We start from the raw sequence: 24,370 nt of genomic DNA, 5'->3' as shown, positions 1-24,370 counted from the left end.
AAAATACACTCACATGTCTGGTTATGACTCGATGCGTGCCTACAATATTCAAGAGTTGCCCTCGATTTCTCAGGGTTTCCAGATCCTCATCAGATCCTGGTCATCCGAATTGGCATCTTCCTTCTTTATGAAAATTCTTTAACAATAAAAACTAGCATTGCAACCTGTACAATCCTCTGAAACTGCTTGTCTTTTATATTTTTCAAACGATCCTGGACATTCGTCTCCATGGAATTTTAATAAAATATTATATTCAAAGAAACGTCATACCATTCTCCACGATTTAAAACTACTTTGATTCATGTCCGCCACTTTTTACAAAGCGGGTTAGATATGCCCAATGACCTTTAAGACATAATTAGTTATTTTCAATCAAATTTCTGAATGATGACTATAAAATGTTGTATATAAATAACTTTAATAAAATCACTTTTACAAGGTACTGGCCTACTATTTTAGTTATAAAATAAAAAATATTAACTATTTTGACTCTCACGAAATTACTATAACTATATAAGATTGTTCTAAACTTAACGGTTGGCGCGAAACTCACTTTTTATCTATACAGGATTTGTACGGAACCCTCGCTGTGCGAGTCCGACTCGCACTTGGCCGGTTTATTTTATAACAACTGACTTTATCCAAACCAAACAAATATTTTATATGCGAAAGTAACTCTGTCTGTCTGTCTTCTTCACGCCTAAACCACTCAACCGATTTGTGTGAAATTTGGTACAGACATAGTTTGGAACTTGAGAAAGGACATAGGATAGTTTTATTACAAAAAAAAAATATTCCGGACATACACCGCCATCTATTGGTCAAACCAAAAATCTGCCTGAAGTCACTATTCCACGCGAACGAAGTCGCGGGCGAAAGTTAGTTTACATATAAATTCAAAGTAAACAGTTATTTTAAGAAAAACTGACGTTTATGTTGTCCTTTAAGCCTTGTGTCCACTAGGCAACATTTGGCGCGCGACACGTGAATCTCAACATGAGCGGCAACGCTGCACAACAGCGCATACCGCTGCCTGGAAGCTGAGAGCGGTCCAAAGGAGTATAGTTACGTATAGTTATCGGCACGAATCTTGAGCTCTGACCTACATCTGCGCAGAAGTGATTTATTAGCAAAGAACCAATCCCGAGTGACGGCTATGACGCGATGCACTGCGGGCCAATCACCACTTTAGCCCGCCCCCACGCCTCACTTCATACCACAAAAGGGACCCAATAAATTACTTCTGCGCAGGTGAAGGTCAGAGCTCAAGATTCGTGCCGATAACTAGGTTAGTTCTACTATATAGGTATAGTACTTTTATCACAGACTTCGAAAGTTATAATTAATAATGACACCCTTTCATTCGTTCTCAGTGAACAAGCTTTAGAAAAGTCAGGAAAAAACTGGCCAAGTTCGAGCAGTGACATAGAAAACACTTTATTTGTTCAGTCTAAAAATGCTGCTGAATATGCTAACAGCATTCTTCAACTCGTCAAATATATGAATAATTGGGGTATAATTGGGGTCTTTCATTGCACGATGTACAGTCAACTTCAGGTCAGTGGTAATAGTTTTATAGGAAACTCGTACTTATTACTATTGAGTTAAGGTGCATGACAGTTACCACTAATGTGCAGTTTACTGTACGATGAGAATTTGATCGTTTGTTGCGGCGGAAAATCCGAATAAACGAATAAAGATTCAATTTCATAATTTTTTAATCGTCGTAAAAAACAGGCTCTCAGTTTGACCTGCATGTGTAAGATAAGATAAGATAAGATAAGATTCCTTTATTTATAAACATGAGTAAACATACATTAGCATGCAAGATCTTATAATATGTATGTATGTTTATGTGTATTATATGTGTGTATGTTTATGCGGGATTCAGCGGGATTATCGCATGTTTGGCCGAACTGATTTTGATGCGGTTTTCGGCATGGTCTACTGAAGTCGATTTCATATTCTTATAATTACGTGAATGAAGGCGCCTGTATTTATAAAGAAATAGCCTGTAGCCTATAGCCTGTATTTATAAAGAAACAAACTCGCATACTGTCCTAGATGGATTGAATACAAACTTGAATTAGCTGATTTTGCGGTTATTTTTATTTCAGCTCCCAAGGACGAAGAATAATTGTATTTTCTATAGAGCAAGAGAAAATAATATAAATCGTGATTAATTTGGTTTGGTGTGCTTACCTTATTCAATAATAATATAATAATTACAGAAAATATGTTTTACAATAATATGTGTATTATTTTCGCCCTTTTAAGGTTCTTTAGAAACATTATGTATACTTGTATTTGAAAATGAAAAGAAAGACAGATTAAAAAATATATAAACATTTATTACCCTAAGACTAGATCTAATGCAGATAATGGTAATCACAATGGCTTACATTATTATAATAGAAATACCTTTTAAATTTGCTGCCTATTTTATATTTGACTTCCATATCATTTAATTACATATATGTTCCGCTTTATAGATTCCGCCCGCGGCTTCGCCTGCGTGGTGTGTTGGTAAAGAATAGTCTATGCGTTAATCCAGATTATCACCTATCTACAAACCAAATTTCAACAAAATCGGTCTAGCTGTTTTTGCATGAAAGAATAACAAACATACATCCATTCTCACAAACTTTCACATTTATAATATTAATAGTATGTGGATGTGCTGCACATTAGCCTCTCCTAGCATGTGCCAGGTAGACTGCAATGCCAAAATAAACACCATTATGATTACTATCTGCCAATTAACCCATTCTAATCTGGACTATATTCATCTGAAGAATCATCTTCTCTATATTGCTCTTTAAACTGCTCCGTATCCTCATCTTCTCCATAATAAAATCCATCATCACTATCATCCTTGTACCCATCGTCTTCAAGCTTCGAACAATGTATTAAACTCCTATTGTTAGACAAATCTGGGTTTTGTGAGAGAATCTTGGCTTTGTATTTAGCGTATGCTTCACCGTATTTCTCCACATCATCCTTGAATAAGTCTGGGGGATCATCGTAGATTTTGTCTTCACCTGTATCGCTGGATAAGTCGTCATCTGGAAGTGAAAAATTATGATATTATAATAGGATAATTTATTTGTACAGATCAAGGGCACGATTCTGCTAATTTTACTTAAGCAACATACGATTCACATCCGACGGAGATCCAATCATGGCTCAATTACGATTGAAGCGTATGTGGCATTCCACTATTTTTTCTTTGAAATAAACGTTTTTATCCTTTTCTGTCATCCAATAATGAATCATTTTGTCTGCAAATGATTTACGATTGCAATATGATTGTAGAGCAAACTACCATATAGACCAAAATGACAGACCCATCGCAAACCAATCGAATGTCATTGGAATATGAGTGGTCTTATATTAGTAGCAGAATGCCCGATATGGTTAAAACTGCTATTGCAATTCAATTTCTATTCAATTTTGACATGATCATCTTAGCAGAATCTGGGCCCTGGCATTTCAACATGCATGTAGGTAATGAGTAAGTTACAGATTAAATTAGATTTACCGAAATGGTCTTCATCCAACCCAGGTGACAGAAATATAACAAAGGGATTAATAGGAAACTTAACATTATACTTTACTGAACTGCCTGGTTGGCATTTTAACATAATTGAATTTTTGAGTTAGCTACTAGGTTATTGTATCTTCTGACAAATGATTAAGGAAATTCCAGTGTTTCTGTTGGAATTGGGTTTTAGCAGGTTTAATTTTTTGCATCCATGGGTTATATTAGTGAGTGGACACTTTTATTTTCATTTTCAATGTCTTTAATGATGTTAGTTCATTCCTATTTGCAGTGTTAACATAATTTAATCACACTTACTGTGTAGTTTGTAAGGAAATATTTGTAAGTACTATGTTGAATTATATTTAGCTATCTGTAATGGCAAAGTACTGTTACAGCCCTTTTTTATCATCCCACTGCTGGGCACAGGCCTCCTCTCACACAAGAGGGATTGAGCATTAATCACCATAGTCCAGGTTTCCTCAAGATGTTTTCCTTCACCTTTTTATGGATATATGTAATGACAAATTAACTATGCGATAAACAAATAAATAAATATTACTTACCAATATCAACCCTCTGCATAGCTTGCACCATATCTTCCAAGTCTATGCTGCTGGGTTCCGAGTCAGGGTAATCATTTCTCCAGTTGTTCTCATCATTAGAATCATCATCATCATCAGCTTCCACGTCTGAGTCTTGTGTGGGGTCATATGACTCTATTACTAGGCCGGATTCTACTCTGTAAGGAATCACAATAGTATTATGAAGGTGAGTTTGCAAATGTGTATGTGTCTGTGTTACTTCTTCGTGTACAAACATGAGATGAGATGAATGGATTTTGATGAACCTTGGAAAGTCACTCCTAGTAAAACACTGGTACTCTGCTGCATATAGTAAGACTGGAAACCAACCCCAACATAGTAGTTAAAAGGCTTGGGAGATGCCAGATGGATAATCTTTAAACCTCAATGATAAATTCTATAAATGTGAGTTCTGAATAGAAGAAGCAGTGCAATATACTGGGTAAGAATTTCTTTTTACTTAGTTTTATATAACTAAACACTCAACTCTAACTTCAAATCGGAATACCTTCTATTTTCAGTCTATATTGGCCATTTGATAATAGACTTTGAAAGCTGTTATACTCTACCCTTATGTCTATTTAGATAATAAAATGACACATTATCCAAACTTACCCAACTAAGTTATCTATCATAGATATATCAAATTCCTGTTTCACACTAGTGTACACATCATAGGCATACATGAGATTATCATCTTTATCTTCTGTTTTCTGCAGATCTATTAGATTCAGTATATCTTCACCGTCTGCATCAGTCTCACTGTCTTTCAAACCTCTGCTACAGTTAACAATTTCATAACGACTTTTTGTTGCAACCTCTTTGCGCTCTTTCCTCAATTTGTCTATGATACTGTCCACATTAGGAACTGTTTGCTGTTTTATATCTATATTTGGGAGTAAGTTTTTCACATGTGCTGTTTCCTGTAAATATTGATATATTTTTTGTAATTGGACGTAGTTATGCAGAAGCGTTCCAACCCACTGTACGCGTAAATGCTTATATCTCAAATTAAACTTGAATTTGAGATATAAGCATTTACGCGTTTCAGTTGTATTCTTTTTTATTCTAACTAGTAAAGGTACTAGAGGTTTTATTGTTGAATTATATTGAGTTTAGATAACCATATGCTAAATTTTAGGCTGTTCAATAACAATAACTCGATTTCGGGTGACTTGTGGGTTGGAACGTTTCTGCATAACTACGTCCAATTATAGATACATAAATAGAGCATATGAGCACGAGCAGCTAGAAACGAATATCAGTATCCAAGAGGTAATTTCAATGTATAAAACAATAACATAACCTCAACAGACTCTCGATGCTAAATTACAAGAATTTTAAGTCAGCAAATTATACATTGAGAATCCGATTCTGTTGTGAATACTTCCGAAATTAGAATAGTTTTTCAATAAGTACAGTAATAATGTTTACCTGATCATCAACCGTTCCCCGAAAAACAAACAGTGATGGAGATATTTCTTCCTTGTCAGTTTTTATTCGTTTGCACATAAGCACTAATGTGTCCTGTGGGTTCTCCTCTAACCTCCGTTTGACCCGTAGTACGGTTGACGAAGCCATCCTTATGTATTTATACGATCAATTATCTATTCATTAAATGTTTTCCAAGGCGTTACCAAAAAGCGCGGTTGACCGTGCACATGACCGTGCAACCCAGGCCAGTGCAACCGAATTCTGCTGCGATTGAGTGACACATGACATTCATGTTCATGACTTTTAGCATTTATAATTTTACGACTGTCATTCAAACATCTTTGATGCTTTCATTCATTTTTTTTTTTTTGTTTAGCCTATAGGCAAATTTTATTTATTTTATACAATGAACACACTATACATGTGTATATACAAACTTAAACTACTTATCTTTATACAAAACTAAAAATAAAATACTATATACAAAATATATATAAACAAAACATAATATTTGATTCTATTTTATTTTTTTTGATTCTCGCCACAGAGTGTCTTTGGTAAGCACGTGTGCCTAGAATTTTCAGCTGTTTTCAGTGTTTTAGTGATCTTTTGTGACTTATTTTTGTGATTGTGTGTTGTCCTTGTGTTTGTTACCAGTAGTGTAGTGTTATTTAGGTAATTAACTAGGCTTAACAAGCACTATGGAACTCAATAAACCCCCCGACCCCGATCCTCCCGACATCTCTGCATTTACTCCTCTTTCCCCCAATTACCCACTCTCCCAATTCGCCGATGTTGCTTGCAGCATCGCGGACTCCCTCACCTCATCACCCTCGAATGCCAGGAAACGCTCCGGAGATGATGCAAACATTGCCGTGTCAACCCCGCCACCGAAACAACTAAAGAATTTAATTGGCCGCAGCAGGTACTCTGCTACTGATAAGGCACCGTTCATTGTACACGTCTCTCGATTGGAACCCCAGCCTAACACCGGTACCTCTCTGCATCCAGTTACTTTTGGCATATTCCTTCAAAAACACAACATAACTTGCATTGTCCGCGATGGCGTTAAAAAAGTCGGCAGGAACCGTGTGTCGGTAGAATTCAAATCCCCTCAGGATGCGAATTCATTTATTATTAATAACATCCTTCCCAAAAATAGTTTTGTTGCGTCTATCCCTACTTTCAATATTACTCGCATGGGTGTTGTTACCGGTGTGCCCACTGATCTAAATGAAGAGGAAGCTCAAAGGTATCTACAAGTCCCCTCAGGTTGTGGTGAAATTCTAAAAGTGCGACGCATAAATAGGAAAGTGGTGATTGATGGAGTGACACAATTTAAGGCAACAGAAACATGTGTTCTAACATTTGACGGTCAGGTATTACCACAAAGAGTTTTCTGTTGTTATACTTCCCTCCCAGTCCAACAGTATGTCTACCCCACCATCCAGTGCCGTAAGTGCTGTAGGTTCGGTCATGTGGAACTTGTTTGCCGGTCTAAACCCCGCTGCAGTAAATGCGGCCATGATCACCCTGGTGATGGTTGCAGCATTTCTGAGACGGAGGCATTTTGTGTGCTCTGCTCGGGGAATCATTTTGCGAATAGCAAATCTTGCCCGGAGCTGGGCAGACAGAAGGCCATTAAGACCGTTATGGCTGAGAAGTCCCTCTCATATGCTGAGGCCAGCAAAACTATCCCAATTGTTTCTCGCAACTACGCGAATGCTACAAAAGCAGTTCCTGCCCCCACTCAGTCATATCGCAAAACCGTTTTTCTTAAGCCGAAGACCCATGCCCCTCTATCTCCCTCTTACGATAAAGCTGCTCATCAGCAAATCATTAACTCCCCTGCATCTTCACAGCCTGATGGCTGCGCTTTAAATAACCCATTCGTCGATAATAATACTTCATCACTGATAGAAATTCTTGTAAAACTTTTAAGTACAATTTTATCTTCTAATAATGCACAAATACCGTCCAACGTTGCCTATCAACTAGTTAACTTGCTCTCAAATATTAAAAATGGCGTCCCGTCAAATATTCCTACAATGGAATGTGAGGAGCGTGTGGCATAAGAAACACGACCTCATATTCCTTCTCAATAAATTCAAGCCTTTGGCTTGCTCAATTGCTGAGACTTGGCTTACCCCGAGTCTCAGTTTTAATATACCACTTTTTAATATTCTCAGATGTGACAGATCTGATGGCTATGGAGGGTCGGCTCTCCTTGTTAATAATCGTGTTCCACTCTCAACCCTAAGCCTTTCTGCTCTGGATGGTGACATGAATGTAGTCGCAGGTAGAGTTGAAGGTATCACAGTTTTATCTGTCTATATCTCCCACCCACAGCACAGGTTCTTAGGTACTATTAGAGACATCCTAAACAATATTGTAGGACCCGTCCTTGTTATGGGTGATTTCAACTGTCACCATTTTAGATGGGGTTCCAATCGCTGTGATTCTTTTGGGGAAGGTTTAGTAGAAATCTTGGATGACCTAGACCTTTGCATCCTAAATGATGGTAGTCCTACTCGTAGATCCCTCCCCGGTCAGCAAAAGAGTTGTGTAGACCTCACATTCTGTTCAGTAGAGTTGGCGGCATCAATTCATTGGGAATGTACTAGCCTTACGCATGGTAGCGACCATTACCCTATTGTTATAACTTTTCTTAATAAAACCTATTTAGAGAAAACTTCTCCTCCACTATTGAAGTACAACCTGACCAAACCTGATTGGTCGAAGTTTTCATCTTTACTGGAGGAGAAAATCAGTTTGCTTCCAAATTTAACTTCGAGTTCCCAAGTTTCTTCTGGTCACTGCCATGCTAAGAGTTGTTACGATGGCTTTATCTCGGCCATTACTTCAAGTGCAGACACTTCCTTTTCATTGCGTAACTCTGCCAGAAATAAAATCCCGTCACCGCCGTGGTGGGATCAAGAATGCACATCGGCTGTCAAAGAAAGGAAAGAGGCCGAAAAACAGTACAATGAAGCGATGAATAGCGACAATCTCCTACGGTATAGACGAGTGTTTGCTCAATCTCGGCGGCTTCTTCATAAGAAGAAACGTCGTGGTTGGGTTAAGTTTTGCACTTCTTTATCCCCTTCCACTCCCATATCAGCAGTATGGAAGAGCATTAACCGTTTTAGGCGAGGCTGCTCCCCATCTATCTCCTCCCCCATCACGAGAGAAACTGCTGAATCCTTCTTCGACAAAATTGCTCCAGCCTATGTTCCTTCATTTCCAGAACTTCTGCTACCGCCTGTAAATATTTTGGACGATCCTATGAATGAACCATTTTCGTCGGAGGAACTTGATGCGGTGTTACGTCATGTTAGGGATTCCGCCCCAGGCATAGACGGCATACCGTACTCATTTGTAGCTCATTCCGGTTCTCAAGCTAAGCAATACTTCCTGGAAATTATCAATTATTGCTATCAATATGGTTGGGTTCCTGACCAGTGGAAAGTCCAAATAGTTATTCCGCTCTTGAAACCTGGCAAGACTGCTGATGATCCGAATGGCCTTAGACCAATTGCTTTGTCCTCAGTGTTGGCCAAGTTACTGGAACACTTAATTAAAAATAGGCTTGAGTGGTTGGTTGAGTCTAGGGATTTACTGCCGAGCCACCAGTTTGGCTTTAGAAAGGGGCTTAGTACCATGGATAGTGTGGCAATTTTGGTAACCGACATCCGTACAGCCTTTTCCAAAAATGAATCTGCTGTAGCCGCATTCCTTGACATATCTTCCGCATACGACAGCGTTCTTCTTCCAGTTCTCAGGCAGAAACTGCAACAGCTGAGGATTCCGGGTAAGATGGTACAATGTATATGCGCACTCCTTATGTCTCGCTCATTAATGCTCAGAGTGCAGGGGGAGGTATTCGAGGTGAGGCAGACGTGGAAGGGCCTTCCTCAAGGCTCTGTTCTAAGCCCTTTACTCTACAATCTTTACACGGCAGACATTGGCTCCAGCCTTAATTCTGATTGTCATTTACTGCAATACGCTGATGATCTGGCGTTGTATGTTGTCAATCCATCCATCGAGGATGCTGCCTCATCTCTCTGTCTCTCCCTGGACTCTCTGCACACATGGCTTCTGGACCATGGTCTCTCATTATCCGCCCCAAAAAGCTCGGTAGTGATCTTCTCCCGAAAACGACTGATCCCTCAGGTCTCAGTGAACATCCAAGGTCAAGGCATCCCCATAGCCAAAAAGGCAAAATTTTTAGGGGTTTATTTAGATTCAAAATTATCCGGTATTCACCACATAAATTATCTAATCAAAAGATGCGAACGAGTCATCTCCATTTTGAAAGCTCTTTCTGGGGTCTGGTGGGGGGCACACCCCTTCACTATGAAATTAATTTATAATGCTTTAGTCCGTAGCATTCTGGATTATGGGTCACACTTGGTGATTCCTGGTAACAAGGGTGCCTTGGCCGGCTTAGATAGGATCCAATCTCAATGCCTCCGGATCATCACAGGATGCATGAAGTCGTCGCCTATTAACGCCTTACAGGTCGAATGCGCTGAACCTCCTTTAGCCCTGAGACGTCAGTACCTTGCTTCCCGTTTTTTGTCCAGGGTTATTCCTAAATCATCCCACCCTCTCATCCCAAAACTCAGAGAGCTTGACACCCTTTGTCACAGCTCAAAATATTGGGAACATAAAGAAATCCCCTTATTCCTTAAAGCATTCCGATTTTTTCAAAATTTAGAATCCCCTATTGCATCACATCCCAGGCTTCCTTTATTTAATTATCCCTATGATGTACTTTGCTTCACTCCTAATATATTTTATAATATTGGCATATCTAAAAACTCCCCATCGGCAAATTCGACCTTTAATGCGGTTTTGGGTGAACGATGGTCTGGGTTTCAAAGGTTCTTCACGGATGCTTCCAAATTCAATGACGGTTATACTGGAGCCGCGGTTTATTACCAGAACTCGAAAATTATTATGAAATTCAGATGCCCAAAGGAGTCTTCTATATTTACAGGCGAGTGCGTGGCATTATTGGAAGCTTGTCACTTTATAGAGTCCCATGAGATCAACTTCGGAGTTATCTTTACTGACTCCCTTAGTTGCCTCCAAGCCCTATCCCAGAATCCCTTTAGATCTAAACTCCATTGTCCTATTGTCCTAGATATCAAAAAGTCCCTTTTCTCTTGCACTCGGCAAGAGAAAGTTGTCCACCTAGTTTGGATTCCCAGTCATTGCGGTATAACGGGAAATGAATGTGCCGACGCTTTGGCTAAAGATGCATGCACATCTGAATCAGCGGACCTTGCACACTTCTCCCTTCAAGGGCATGACCTACTAAACGTACCTAAATTGAGTCTTGAGACCTCGTGGCAGGAATGGTGGAATATCTCCAGCAGAAAGAAGGGTAGTTCGTACTACGCTATTCAACCGGCAGTAAAATCGAAACCGTGGTTTACTCGTTTTAAAAAATACCCTAAACAAGTTATTTCGGTTCTATGCAGGATACGTTTAGGACATTGTTGTACTCCGGTCTTCTTGCGCAAAATTCGGGTGCAGGACTCATCTCTCTGCGAGTGTGGACTGGATGAGGGTTCCCTGGACCATATATTTTTTAATTGTCCCAATAACTCATCTTTTGATTTATATGGTCGTCTCCAAAAACTGAAGATTCCTCTCCCTACTAATTTCCGTTCCCTCTTAACTTACTCCTGTCCAGAACTGCTCCAGGCGCTATTGATGTCCATCCATCGTAATAATATTAAATTATAAACTCTGGCCTATCTATTTAGACCACTGTTTGTATAAATGTGGTATATATGTTACTTGTTTTATGTTACTAACATTTTGTTATTATTTATATATGTAAATGTATTTCTGTTTGTTTCAGTGCCGTCCTACTAACACGATAAGTTACACAAGTTTGACTACAACATCAACTTAATTTTGTCTTTTTGTCAATCACAAGCACTACTTGCTTCTCCTTCCACTTGTCATTGGCAGAATCGTCGACGTTTGCATCGACATGGATTGCCATAAATAAAAATAGAATAGAATATTTGATTCATTCATTGATTCATATTCATTCATAACCATTTCATAACACAACGTCTGACTTTTGACTAAAATTAAAAATACTTTGTGGAGCTGCAAAATGGCTCTAGGTTGTGGATGGAGTATGGAATACTATGGAAAATTAATATATAAGGCCTTGTTACAAAGTTAGCCCATCAAGACAATAATATGTTAGTCTATACTTTTATCATTATTTTGCGGCTTAACGCTATGTAACCTATTATTTCTTATCGGTGCGAACTAGCTTTAGCGTTTACTGACTACAATTTTTATTTCTTTAGTTCAATCTACCAAAGCTCTCAAAAGAAATAATTTTATAAAATTCATTTCACAAGCTCGAAAGGCTATGTTTAAAAAAAATAAACATTCTGGCTTCGATCCGCTCGCTCTCATCTATATAATAAAGTACTCTGTGGCCTGTGGCTCTCCTTCATTCATTCGTCAATCGAATGGTCAATCGTCGCTCCCACTCGCTCCGTTCGACGTTGCTCGTTTACAGTTTTACTTTTTAATTACTGAGAGAAGTGAATTGCTTTATGTTCGATGATTCATAAAGTTTAAATTCATTACAAATGTGCCGATAGAAGCGGCAACGTTTTACAAAGTGGTTTCAAGAACGTATGGATAATCTGAAACAATTCAACACAATGGCTTCGGACGATAACTGGAGGACTCAAGCCTTTAGGCAGAGTGTTGTGTCCAAGATGTAAGTTTTACTCATTTCACTGATAGGTCAGTGGGTCGTCTTAGGGGGATATTTCCCGTTAATCGGATAGTTGGACTTTATGTGAAAGATGTTATTTTGGTGTCTAAAACGACTTAAGGATCTGTTGTCAGAGATTTATTTGGGACTAGCTTCTGCCAGCGGTTTCACCCGCATCGGCCGCATCCTCGGATAACTTCTGCACGAACCCGTATAATATGTAGCCTATATAGTCTTCCTCGATAAATGCGCTAACACTGAAAGAATTTTTCAAATCGGGCCAGTAATTCCTGAAATTAGCGCGTTCAGACAAACAAACTGTTCAGCTTTATAATATTAGTATCAAATCTATACTATAGTATAGATTCCCCTACTAGTATATATACTAGTATAGATTTGGGTGGCACTTTCAAATTGCATTGTCCCATACATAATTTCAGGGAAAAAGATGACTCAGAATAGTCTTTCGACTGCAATTTTACATCTAAACAAATTATTGCTTGATAACAGGAAAAAGTAAACGAGTGTATGACTCAGTATGAGTATTTTCAAACCAAAATTCCCAGATGCAATAGTGATATACCCAAGACACTTACCTTTTACTTCGTTATTGCTATCTGTAATGAAATTAAGTGTTAATCTAACATTTGAGCTACTGATTATTATTCTTTATTGCACACATAAATACATTTGACACACTGAATACAGAGAGGTAATGTACAATGGCGAGCTTAACCCAGTGTTGGGTTCTCCTACAGCCAACCTTAGAGTGAAAGAGTGATTTGATGGGGTAGGGCAAATGTGCAACTTTATACTAAATAAAAAGAATTTATATGTATAATTCTTTACTTACTTCATTATGATCAAATTGAGAGCAAGTTTATTTTACAAACAGGTTATGCTAGATACTAGAATTCTCTCCTATTTTTGTTAATTTGTACGCAGAAGCTGTTGGTGTTCCTTTGCTATTAAATAAATTCTCAAAGAATTTGACATACAAATCTAGCACTTTTCCACAATTCCTCTACATGTGTTTAAACCAAAAAAACTAAGAACTCTAGTAAAAAGAGCAAGACAATTCTTTCAGACATCATTTGCCTAGCATTCAGGTTCCAGCTACCAGTGCTTTATATTCAGCAACTATCAATCTGACCTTCAGAACCTAGTTATCTGGTTAACAACTGGTGAAAATGTGCAACTGACAGCCGCCACCCACCAATTAAATGTGCCGTCTGAAACATGAAGTAACACATCATAACAGTCTTGTTTAGTCTTGCTTAACCTTATAATTGATCATGCAGCTATTACTTAGCCTCAATATTCTCTTCTACACATCTATAAAATAGAATAACTAAACAACATGAGTTTAATATTATTAAAACGGTGCCCTTATGTGTGTTCATAGTATTTCTAGGCTATCATTATAAGCAAGGACTTCTCATTGGCTCTCTGTTGTCTGTGACTTCTTTCTGTATATCTTTTGTAAACTTCTATTCTATTGTTAAGTTATATAAAAGAAAGTAAGTAAGTAAAGTGAGTAAGTCTTTCATAGTGTATTAAATAATTAACAACAAAATTCTCTCTCTCTAGTGAGGAGGTAATCCAACGCTCGGGCGTCCAAGTGGCCCGTAACAGCAGTGAGATGGAGAACCATGTGTTTATGAAGGCCAAGACTAGAGAGGAGTATATGAACATGGTCGCAAAACTTATTCTGCATGTCAGGGAAATGTGTAAGTATTCATCTGTTTTCTCTTTCCTTCATCCACACCTTGATAGAGCAACTTAATACACCGGCATATGTATGCCCCATGATGGAAGCTAGGATCCTTCGATTGAAACCCCTTTTTCCCCAAAATTATGGACCTGGCCAGTTCTGTTAAATAAAATGATGTAATATCCTCAAATACTTAAACAGTTTCCAATAAACAGTCATGGTCTTGCTAACAATGAATGGGAAATTATTCTATCTTCAGCTAAACTTTCCGATTAGTTTATGATTTTGCATATCAATAAACTTGATGATTCATTGTATTTCAGCTCAATCAAAACAAAACCAAGGTCAGCAGCAAATGCAGGGACCCAACCAAGGTCAAGGACCCGGCCCGAGTCCCCAAGTTCAGGCACCCCAAGGTCAACAACAGCAACAGGGGCCCAACCAGCAAGGTCTCACACAAGACCCAATTAATGCCCTTCAAAACTTAGCATCTCAAGGTTCCAGGAACCAAATGATGACCATGGGCCCTCAAGGTCAAATGCAACAACAAGGGGTCATGGGCCCCAATTCTGGTATGGGGGGAATGCAAGGTCAGATGGGACAACAAGGACCAATTGTGTCTCAAGGACCTCAAGCTCAAACTGCCACTAATTTGCTGCAAACGCTTAATCAGAGACCTCAGATGAATATGCAGCTACAGAACAAGCTTGGTGGTCCGATGGGGATGGTGGGGAACCAAGGTCAAATGGGGAACAATATGGTTGGTGGTATGGGGGGAATGGGGAATCCTATGGGCAGTCAGTTGCAGAGTCAGCTTGCTGGTGGCATGCAGGGGCAGATGATGCCAAATATGTCTATGCAAAACTCCATGCAGGTCCCCATGAGTGGGTCTAATACCATGGGACAGATGCCGTGCAACCAAGTGGGGATGGGAGGTCAAATGGCACCCAATAACATGCAAGGACAGATGCCAGGTCAAATGGGTGAGTTTGAGATATCTTTGTTACTTGTGTTGATTTTCCTGTTATTATCAAATACTTAAGTTAATTGCTTGGATATTGTCATTTTTCTATTGCATTGGTATATATTATTTAAACAAATAATTAATAAATATTGTTATGCATAACTAAAACAAAGGAATAATTTTATTGAGTGTTTGTTTCTCAATTAATAGTTGAATGCATGTTCTAGGCACACTTCATTTCTTAAATGTAGCCTATTTTTACACATTCTGACTCCAAAGAAATTGTTTCACATTATGCTAATTGAATATAAATTCAATTAGGTACACATTAATGATCATGTACTTCATACATTATTTATTTTAGTTTAATTGTTATACTATTATTTTATTTCTCCTCAGTAGGAGGCATGGGCAACAGCCAGATAGTCGGCCTCAACATGCTACACATGGGTCGTGTAGGCGTGGCCAACAAACAGGAAGTGGGCGGGATGCTGGGCGGGGCCTACCCTGCGCGTGCGCCGCCCCCGCAGCAGTTCCTGCGCCAGAGTCCCTCGCCGTCTGCCCCATCGCCTAATATGGGAGGCCCGAGTCCTATGGGTGAGTGTTATACAGTTTTATTTTACAATAAAAATTTCTCACGGTTCACCCGTGTCTCGGGGAAAGTTCTTCCCGAACCCAGACAAAACTCAGCCTGTCTGTCACTTTAGGAACAGCCTGTCTGTCACTCAGGGATAATCAGGAAGAATTTTCAAAAATCATTTCAGTTGTTTTGGGGCTGTTAAAAACAAACAAAAAATGAAGAATAGGTAGTAAGTAGTTTTTAGAAGTCAATATTTTACTGAAAGCATCAAAAATCGGACAAACTATTTTCTTGTGTTTGTGACTTGGGCTTTTATACTTTTTAATGAATACTTAACCGGAGATTTTAGTATTAGTTTCAACCGTTAATTGTTAATATTTTTCAATCATAATTATTTATAACATTTATCGACATGTGCTTTATTTGTTGTATTACGGTGAGGTGACGCTATGAACAAATGACTTAAGTGAATTTTTTTACAAATCAGACTCTGTGAAATGTGTTAAAAAATATTGTGCTATATAGTACTTATCAAGACTATTTAAGAATCACATTTTGCATTGAGGTACATAATATGTGTGTATTATTTCGTCATATTATCAAGAAATAAAACGCGTAAGTTTCATATACATTACTAACTTGCATGAATTAATCAAAGAATTAGCTCTCACACAAATTCATTCATTGGTATATGATTGATCATCATCTGCCTAGCCTTTTCCCAACTATGTTGGGGTCAGCTTCCAGTCTAACCATATGCAGCTGAGTACCAGTGTTTGATATAGAGCAACTTCCTATCTGACCTCAACTCAGTTACCTGGCAAATACTTCTTGATCCAACTTGATAAACTATTGATTTAAATGAAAATTTTCAGACAATCACACTCGCGCTCGCAATTTGTTAACATGTAAATTCGAGAAAAGTATCAGAAACGTGCCCATGGACAAACTAGCGGCCATGTGGAAGCAGGTGGAATTCATGGTGAAACTCTATACCCCTGTCAAGTTAAACCTTCCAAAAAAATAGGATGTGACAGCAAAAACAATTTTAAAAATGTGACATACAATGTGTACTTAACAAAGGTGGAATTCTCATTACACAATAAGAATTAGTTAAGCAAATTTTAAGATGAAGTTTTTTTATAAAAATGTAATTATTGTATGTAATTTTGTTCTATAGGTATTTTTTATTGTAAAATTAGTTTGTTCTTCAAATGTATTTCTTTTCATTACTATGTTATTTCAAACTATGTTGCTGTGCCCTAACAGGGTCCATAATTGTACTGTAGCTTTAAGTCTTGTATTCCACCTGTAACACACATTATGGAATGCAAATAAATGAATATGAATACTAATTGTTGAAACTGTACACTAACGGCCAGTTTCTTCATCAAAAGTTAAAGTAATGTCTAAAGTAAAAGTAACGGTCAAATTCGTTTTTTCAAGGCTAAAGTGACAGCAAAACTAATAGAAAAATTTAAAGCAAAAGTTAAAGCCAAAGTAAAAGTCAAAGTAATGTCTAAAGTAAAAGTAACGGTTAAATTCAATTTTTCTATGAATTTTGCTGTCACTTTAGCCTTGAAAAAACGAATTTGACCGTTACTTTAACTTTAGACATTACTTTAACTTTAACTTTTGATGAAGAAACTGGCCGTTACACAAATAGATTATATAACTAAAAATAAAGTAAATTAGTAAACTTATACAAATGTTACATACAAATGTTATGTAGATAGAAAAGAGATTTGTAGAAAAGTTATTGATATCGAATTTTATGGTGCACAAAAGGATAAAAGCAAAGATGTGATATGCATAATATTAATGTTTACCAGTGGAATTAGGGTACGTTTTCAATGCTTGCTGCCGACTGCGGCGACTGCAACTGGTACGTTTCATGTGAATATTTACAAACCAGTAGTGCAGCTGCGGTCGGCGGCAATAATTCAAAACGTACCTTTAATTAGATCTCAGATATCTAGTGATGAAAAAATGTGATAGTGTGTTGCCATAAGAGCCAGAAAGTTAAGAGGGTATTTTATAAGAATTTAAATATTTACACTCGTAATCATTATTTTTTCTTAGAATTATTGTATTTAAATCACTTAAATTAGTCGCAATCAACGCAATTTATTAAAACGCATGTGTTTTTTTGTAATAGGATTTTTATTGTAAATGTTTAATATTAAAGTTATATTTCTTTCTTATTTTTTTATTTTCTGTACCTTTTCAATTTTATTTATTTAAAAAGTAAGGCAAACAATTCATTATCACTCAAGGTATTCTAAAATGGTATTTTCAATGATGAAAATACTTATTTCTAATCATGGATTCAATTCGGCCCAGCCTTTTCCCAACTATGTTAGGGCCAGTTTCCAGCCACAGCTGAGTAACAATTTCTTACATGGAGTGACTGCCTCTCTGACCTTGGCAAATCGAATTCTCACAACATGCATGTGTTTGTGTTATTTTATACAATAAATGAAATAGTATTGATTTCAAACTATAACAAAAAAAAATGCTTTATTTATACATACACAAACTTGTAATACATAAGTACTAAGCCACAAAAAAGTTTTATACCTACACCAAACTTCATATAAGTAGCTTAAGATTATTATTATGTAAGTAAGTAAGTATAAATAGCATACCAAGTCACGCAGAATGTAGCTACAGCTTTTTAACCACTGTAAGGACTGATACCACCTATGTTCATGGCAAATAAATGTTTCTTTCTTATACTCCAACAATTCCTCACGCCAGGTGTAATGGGTGCTACTATGACATCCCCGATGTCATCACTGGGCGGGCTGGGCGCGTGCGGCAGTGTCGGCAGCCCTTCGCCCTCCAATCCGGCCCATCTTGCTCACCATGTGCAACAGCCGCAGAGGTATGTATCATATACATGGAAAAGATGTACTTAAGGACCATTGGCCAAGGTCTGCCGGGGCTGCGGGATTGTTCGAAAGAGTTACCGCGGCCCTGGTACATAAAAGGCCTACGAAGGAACACGATGAATTTTTAGCCGGTAAAAGTCTGACACTCTCTCACCGCTGCTAACCCACAGCGAGAGGGGTCATTTGATGCTTTTTGCCATCGTAAAAAGGACCATTGTGTTTTTAGAATTGTTTAATAAGAACACTAGTTGCATAATAGTCGGTTCTCAGAAGGTTAGGTTGGGGGAATGCCTATGACTCACGTGATTTCGCATGTACCCAAATGGACAGATTCGAAGCTGTTTATGATGGCAACTGGATAACTATTAAATTGATGAATCAGCACCTCAATTTTCAAACCGTCTAATTGACCATCAGTCATGCTATCACAACAGGGGTTACCTATCAAATTCGAAACAAACTATTGGTGATACATCTAAAATATTGTAATTTTATGCGTGAAAGTACCTAAGTAGGTATGTTTCTTAAAAACTTGAACGGGTTTTTTTTTTATTTTACTACAAACGTGGGTCTTTCTTTACGATATAGATACATCTTTCGCGATAAGATGATATCCCTGAGAGTTCATAACTGATAGTTATAGAACACAACACCCAGACTAGAACGATTTTAATGGCCCCACGTGGGAATCGAACATCGACCGCTTACGGTGCGTCCTATGTGAGCGTGACACCACGCAAAAACAACAGACAGTTGCTTTCTTTTGAGGTGACCTACGTCACGTAGCGAGGCGCACATGTCCTTCAATTCGCTTGGGATCTCTTCACCTTCGCGTTTGCATAAATTCGCCCACGTAGGACGCACCCTTTCTCACAACTTTACCTTCATATACACGCCTTATCATACCACCACAAAATTCCAAAAACTGTTATAACAATATTGTATGATTGCCTGAATACTGGTCGCCTAGGGGCGTCGGTATGGGCATGGTAGCCTCTCCGTCATCCTCTCTCAACACCCCCGTGGGGGCTGGGGTGGCCTCTCCTGGCGGCGAAGAGGCAGCCTACAGGGAGAAGGTCAGGCAGCTCTCCAAGTACATCGAGCCTTTGAGAAGAATGGTGCATCGGATGGTCAGCGAAGGAGAAAGTGAGTATTGCTATACATGTTTTATCTCACACTAGCCGTTTTCCCGCGGTTTCACCCGCATAAAATATAGCCAGCTACTCGTTGATAATGTAGCTTTAAAAGTGGAAGAATTTTTTAACAAACAAAGCTTTCCTCTTTATAATATTATTAGTATAGAAAAGCGGGTGAGCGTTAGGGTGTCCCCACATTTATCGACGCGGAATCGGCTAACACCGGTCAAAAAGCCGTTATGTCTGTCATTCAAGGTTTATAATAGGCCTTTCCTGGAAAGAAGAAATAATTTAAAGTAATCTACACCAACATGCAATTAAAAGCTGGCTAGACAGACCGTCATAGTTACCATGTCTGTCTGCATAACATTACACTTAGATTTCACCATCTATAAGTATCTACTTCTTTATCCCCAGATGTTGAAAAACTGACAAAGATGAAGAATCTTCTGGATATATTATCGAACCCTAACAAACGCATGCCTTTGGAGACGCTCATCAAATGTGAAGTGGTGTTGGAGAAACTCGACTTTAAACGCAGCGAGGGTGTTGTCGTGCCGAGTGCTGGAAAGGTACCTATAACAGTTATTTTTTAAATATTTTTTCAAGTACAAGATGTTTTACCCGCCTCTCGGAGCATTTTTTTCCTGTACCTCTACAAAATATAGCCTATATCATTCGGAAATAGTCTAGCTTCCCATTGGTGAAAGAATTTATTTAGATATTCTACATCTCGTCTTGTTGTAGGTCTGAATCTATTGGATTTTATATAACTTTCTTTTCACCCATCCATGTTTGTATGGATTAACTAAGTTGGGTTTTATCCATACATATTCCGATGAGTCCGATCATATTGATGGTCACAGTTTACATGAAAAATGATCAACTTTATCCTCCGAGGCTTTTTCCCAACTATGTTGGGGTTTGCTTCCAGTCTGACCGGATGTAGCTGAGTACCAGTGCTTTAAAAAAATGATCAAATTACTGATTAAAATATCTCCTTTAGGAACAAATCTTCAACCCTCTGCTGGAAGTAGTGAACAACTGTCTACAATCACCACTAGCTAATCACACTCTGAAGCGCACATTTGGATCTGCACTCGACGCTCTTAATGGACCAGAAATGAGGTACCTAAGACAACACAAATTTTTGTGTGGATTGCTTACTCACAATAATTGTTGAAGAGCCCCAACTAGATGGGATTTTCAAGTAAATCTTTTAACAGTAAAGTGTATTTCTTTGTCATCACAATACATATTTATTTACACAATTAAAACTCTCTAGCTGTCTATCATTATTGGTTCTTTATCTAATGAAGTAATTATACATTAATGCAATTTAATTTTCGTGGGGTTTGTAGCAGTTATATATGAAGCAGTTCTAAGAGAGTCATTCTTATGTTATTGTGTTTTTTTCTAGGAATCTACCAACACCCCAAAAGATACCAAAACTAGAGGAACCACCAATGGAAATCCCAGATGTACTGCAGGGTGAAATTGCTAGATTAGACTCGAGATTTAAGGTAACTCATATAAACTCATATTGAACATTTCATAAATAACGAACATTGTTCCCTGGTAGGATCCATAATTGTTTTTGTTTTTGAACATACCAACTTTTGTACGCTACATTATGGCATGCAATAATGTAACGAGTATTGTATTTATAGTTATAAAGTAGTGAATTTTGAATTTAGACCTTGTCGGCCGTACAACATTCCTTTTTTACGGAATTGTTATGTAGTTTTACACGTTTCTATTCCAATTAAACTTCGAAATTCAAATATTTCCCAACACAGTTCTAAAAACAAACCTAAACCACCAATTTCACCCGCCAGGTATCCCTCGAACCCATGTCGTACTTCGGCGGCGGTGGCGGGGCAATCTCTCTCATCGCCGCGCTAGACGAGCCGCGCCTGCCGTGCGTGGCGGGCGTGCACGTGTCCGTGCCGCGCGACTACCCCGCCCGCCCGCCCGTCCGCCTCAAGCCGCGCCCGGCCCGGGACCTGGCTCCACACTCCTTCCTCGCCAGGCTGGAGAGGGCCATGGACGCTAGGTGTGCTAGGTAAGTCGCTTACCGTCCGCCCGTCAGACTCAAGCCGCGCCCGCCCAGGGACCTGGCTCCACACTCCTTCCTCGCCAGGCTGGAGAGGGCCATGGACGCTAGGTGTGCTAGGTAAGTCGCTTACCGCCCGCCCGTCCGGCTCAAGCCGCGCCCGGCCCGGGACCTGGCTCCACACTCCTTCCTCGCCAGGCTGGAGAGGGCCATGGACGCTAGGTGTGCTAGGTAAGTCCTTTTGGGGACCCGATGCTCCAAAAATCGTTGAGATGTTAGATACAATCTTGGGTATAGTTACATAAAACTTAATAGCTACGGAAATATCAACGATTTGCTGCGCAGAAACCATTTTTAAGACCAGCGGGTGACGAAACACGCGAGTACAGCCGGATACGAATCTATGCTCGCAAATCGATGCTATGGTCTAACAAAAAGTTGCATATTCTATATGTATACTTACTATGTTGAATGATATCTGACCGAAAATATAAGAGTGATATGGTTTTCAAAAACAAATCTGTAACTTGTTTGCGAACTTTCACTCTCGCGAATTTTTCTATGCTACGTATTTCCAAGTGGCCTAATCATTTTTATATTTATTTCTCTTCAGATTACCAAAGAGCTGTTCAGTAGGACAACTCCTGGACGCGTGGGAGATGAGTGTGCGGCAAGCCTGCGCACCGAACCCCGGCACCTACACTCCCGTGCCCGCACTCGGAATCTAAGCTACAAGTAAAATATCTGGAATACGCCATTTGAGTAACTAAAGGCAGTTAACTAAATTTAAACAATATTGATACTTTTTACACAAATACATCATCATCTGCCTAGCCTTACCAACTGTGTTGGGGTCGGCTTCCAGTCTAAACGAATGCAGCTGAGTACCAGAAGGAGCGACGACCTATCCGACTTTTGCTTAAAATAATGATTAAATGGATTAAGTTACTGTTATTATTGTATTTACATTGATTTTACCCACATTTTATTTTTAAACAAGTTTCTAAATAAACCGTCTGTAAATGTCAATTGTTTGTCTTTATTATATATGTTATTTATGTTTTCAAATATTTTTGTTTTTGAAATAAATGAAAACCAAATGTTTTTTCATGTTCATAGAAAATTTAACTTTATTTGTAGGTGCATACAGTTCAAAATTACATGAAGACTTTTGTGTTACCTATATAGTTTCTGTATGTTTTTGCGCTGTATGTGACACTAATAAGGTTAGGCACGCGTTAAATCGTTAAGCTGTTTTTAATAAACTTAGGTAAAGTATTATAAGATCAAATATCCATTTGCACCACCTCTGGATAACAATTTTATGTCATATAATTTCATATAGATGACATAATATTATTATTTATAAATAAATATGTTAGATAACACTGGTCAACAAATTAAAATATTTTTTTTGGTGCAAAGGTGAAATATACAATTTCTTGTAGAATATTTGACACGTAATCGAAGTCCAGAACATAAAGTTGCACTAGCACGTAGGGATTTAGAGATATACCCCTCCTAAAGTACCAAAAACGCGTTTTTTTATGAAATTTGATGTAATTTTTTGGGGACAGAAGAATTATATAGGAATTTCTAACTAAAGCATCATATAGTACTACTTTCCCCGCATTAACCTCATTTTAATTTATATTTTTGCGAGTCTTATTTCCTAATATATACCATTTTATAACTAAAGTGGAGTTTTTTCATACTAACAGGCCAAATAAAATGTAGGGAAGATCGAACTATCGTAGCTGTATACATATTTCATGAAAATTTAAACTCTTAGCGTTCGAAATAAAAATGAAATTCAATCGGGAAGAGTAGTACTATATAATGTTATAGATAGAAACTAAAATACAATTTTGCTGTCTTTCAAAAAAATCGTCAAATATCGTTAAAAAACGCGTTTTTGGTACTTTAAGAGGGGTATATCTCTAAAACCCTACGTGCTAGTGCAACTTTATGTTCTGGACTTCGATTACGTATCAAATAATCTATAAGAAATAATATATTTCACCTTTGCACCAAAAATGCTGTTGACCAGTGTAATATGTATATTTGAAAGTGGTGAAAATGGGCACTAAATTACAAAATAAGGTAATCAAGGGATCTTCTAATTTAAAAAGAAACGTATATATTTTGCAGATGTGATATTAATCTGTGATAATTTGATAATTACAAATATGTATGTACTCAAGATAAATCAATGTGCACGGCTTATTTCTGCTATTTTTTGTTTATGATTTATGCTTGATCCCAAATTATGTATTATGAATTTCCCTAAAGTATTATAGACAGCCTTTTTTCTTTTCCACAACTTGTACTATTTTTTCTTGATTCTAAAAATAAATGACAATATGAGTGTTCCGTTTATAAAAAGTCATTTTCTCAAGTGTTTTTGGAAGTACTGGATCAATTTTATGGATATAATTGTGTATGGAATAACAACAAAATAGTTAAATGTTTATATTTTTATACTTTAACTACGGAGGTCCCTTTTTGAAAAAGTTTTATCGATGTCAATGTTGTAAGAGTGTGAGATAAGCAATAATTTTCTTATTTGTAAGTTTAAATAAATTGGAATTTAACTGACATTGTTTTATTTTAACATCGATGATGTTGTAGGTTACGCAATCGTAATCTAAGCTGCGTTTTGGGAGTAAATAAAACCCTGAAAAGGGTTGTTTTTCAGAAACAT

At 37.9% G+C, this 24,370-nt stretch overlaps 2 protein-coding genes across 4 annotated transcripts; one reads left to right on the top strand and one right to left on the bottom strand.

Moving 5' to 3' along the window:
• Positions 1 to 2,330: 2,330 nt before the first annotated feature.
• On the bottom strand, positions 2,331 to 5,807 carry LOC124646250 (probable RNA polymerase II nuclear localization protein SLC7A6OS). The gene is made up of 4 exons (XM_047186365.1): positions 5,560 to 5,807; positions 4,741 to 5,048; positions 4,108 to 4,283; positions 2,331 to 3,065 (listed from the first exon to the last, which is right to left on the bottom strand). The coding sequence occupies exons 1-4, from the start codon at positions 5,704 to 5,706 to the stop codon at positions 2,770 to 2,772; spliced, it is 927 nt and encodes a 308-aa protein (XP_047042321.1). The 5' UTR covers positions 5,707 to 5,807; the 3' UTR covers positions 2,331 to 2,769.
• Positions 5,808 to 12,080: 6,273 nt separating this feature from the next.
• On the top strand, positions 12,081 to 22,695 carry LOC124646117 (mediator of RNA polymerase II transcription subunit 15). Of its 3 annotated transcripts, none has more exons than XM_047186193.1 (11): positions 12,081 to 12,325; positions 13,913 to 14,052; positions 14,360 to 15,019; positions 15,403 to 15,597; positions 18,341 to 18,467; positions 19,436 to 19,620; positions 20,028 to 20,182; positions 20,617 to 20,738; positions 21,031 to 21,133; positions 21,449 to 21,675; positions 22,280 to 22,695. In XM_047186193.1, the coding sequence occupies exons 1-11, from the start codon at positions 12,240 to 12,242 to the stop codon at positions 22,392 to 22,394; spliced, it is 2,115 nt and encodes a 704-aa protein (XP_047042149.1). In that variant the 5' UTR covers positions 12,081 to 12,239; the 3' UTR covers positions 22,395 to 22,695. The 3 variants fall into 3 exon arrangements, with proteins under 3 accessions (XP_047042149.1, XP_047042150.1, XP_047042148.1); XM_047186194.1 differs by having other exon boundaries at positions 15,400 to 15,597; positions 19,445 to 19,620; XM_047186192.1 differs by having other exon boundaries at positions 15,400 to 15,597.
• The last annotated feature ends 1,675 nt before the right edge of the window (positions 22,696 to 24,370 follow it).

Source organism: Helicoverpa zea, chromosome 3 (assembly GCF_022581195.2).
Source record: "Helicoverpa zea isolate HzStark_Cry1AcR chromosome 3, ilHelZeax1.1, whole genome shotgun sequence".
NCBI classification, from domain to species: domain Eukaryota; kingdom Metazoa; phylum Arthropoda; class Insecta; order Lepidoptera; family Noctuidae; genus Helicoverpa; species Helicoverpa zea.
The sequence above is the reverse complement of the archived record's forward strand: the minus strand, read 5'-3'. Positions and strand labels throughout refer to the sequence as shown.